We start from the raw sequence: 1183 nt of genomic DNA, 5'->3' as shown, positions 1-1183 counted from the left end.
GGGGGGGCGAGCCTGTGCCCGATCTCGGCGGTCTTGAAGGTGAAGAAGATGGACCGGGCGGTCTCGGAAAAGCCGGCGCGGGGCGTGAGTCTGGTGCACCGGCCCTTGAGTGAGGAGGAGGAGGAGGCGAGGAGGGGGAAGCTCCGGAGGGTGGGGTGGGAGGGGGAGGAGGGTGCGGGCAGGGGTTAGAAGGAGAAGAGCCTGCGGGGGCTCGGAAATGCGCGGCCAGGGGCCAGCTGAGGGGAGGAAAGGAGAGGGAGCGAAGGTCGGGAGTTGGGACGGGGAAGGAAAGAAAGAAGAGAGGGGCCAAGAGGCACGGAGCACGTGGTGGTGACTGGGACTGCTTTCTTTTCCCTGCTTCGGAGAGTACGAATGGGTATTTATTCCGTTTATACAAATATATGAAATATATATAGCATTTCACAAGCTCCGGAGAAGCTTTTCAACCCTTTCCCTTCATCAGCCGGACGCTTTCGTCCCGGCGGTTTTCTTCCTCTGCGTGAACACCGTGGCCCCCCCCCAGCTCATCATCATCAGGCTCTCGTCCACCACCTCCCAGTCCTCGGGGCAGGGGAGTCGGTGTGTGAACGTCACGAAGATGCTCCCTCGGCGCATGCCGGCCGCCTGGGAGGCCAGGGCCTGCATGAGGCCGGCATCGAAGCAGGTGGAGTTGGCGAGGCAGACGTCGGCCTCCCGCGGCCAGTCGCACAGGTTCGAGTCCCGGAAGTCCCCCCGCACGAACTCCACGCGCGTGGCCCCCAGAGTCTGTCGCCCATGCGTCGCCCCGGCCTCCCTTCCCTCTCCCTCTTTGTTGTCGACGTGTCCGCGGACGGCAGCCTCTCCCTCTTTGTTGTCGACGTGTCCGCGGACGGCAGCCTCTCCCTCTTTGTTGTCGACGTGTCCGCGGACGGCAGCCTCTCCCTCTTTGTTGTCGACGTGTCCGCGGACGGCAGCCTCTCCCTCTTTGTTGTCGACGTGTCCGCGGACGGTAGCCAAGGCAGGGACTGCCCGCTCCTCCCACTCCCTTCGCGTCTCCTGCGCGGCCTCCACCAGACTCCCCAAGACTTCGATGCCCACAACCTTTTTGAAAGGGAAAAGGGCAGCCGCCGCAAAGCAGGGCTTGCCTGTCCCAGATCCAATGTCGTAAAACACTCCCCCTCCCGGTGTTTGCATCACTCCTCCG

At 63.3% G+C, this 1183-nt stretch overlaps 1 protein-coding gene across 1 annotated transcript; it reads left to right on the top strand.

Moving 5' to 3' along the window:
* Window positions 1-412: 412 nt before the first annotated feature.
* NGA_2101800 (uncharacterized protein) lies at window positions 413-857 on the top strand (the record flags this gene model as incomplete). The annotated part of the gene is made up of 1 exon (XM_005854470.1): window positions 413-857. A coding segment is annotated over one exon (445 nt), but the record flags the coding sequence as incomplete, so codon positions are not given.
* Between the last annotated feature and the right edge of the window lie 326 nt (window positions 858-1183).

This window comes from Nannochloropsis gaditana, assembly GCF_000240725.1.
Source record: "Nannochloropsis gaditana CCMP526 unplaced genomic scaffold scaffold496, whole genome shotgun sequence".
NCBI classification, from domain to species: Eukaryota; class Eustigmatophyceae; order Eustigmatales; family Monodopsidaceae; genus Microchloropsis; species Microchloropsis gaditana.
Note: the sequence above shows the minus strand (reverse complement) of the source record. Positions and strands in the feature narration are given on the sequence as shown.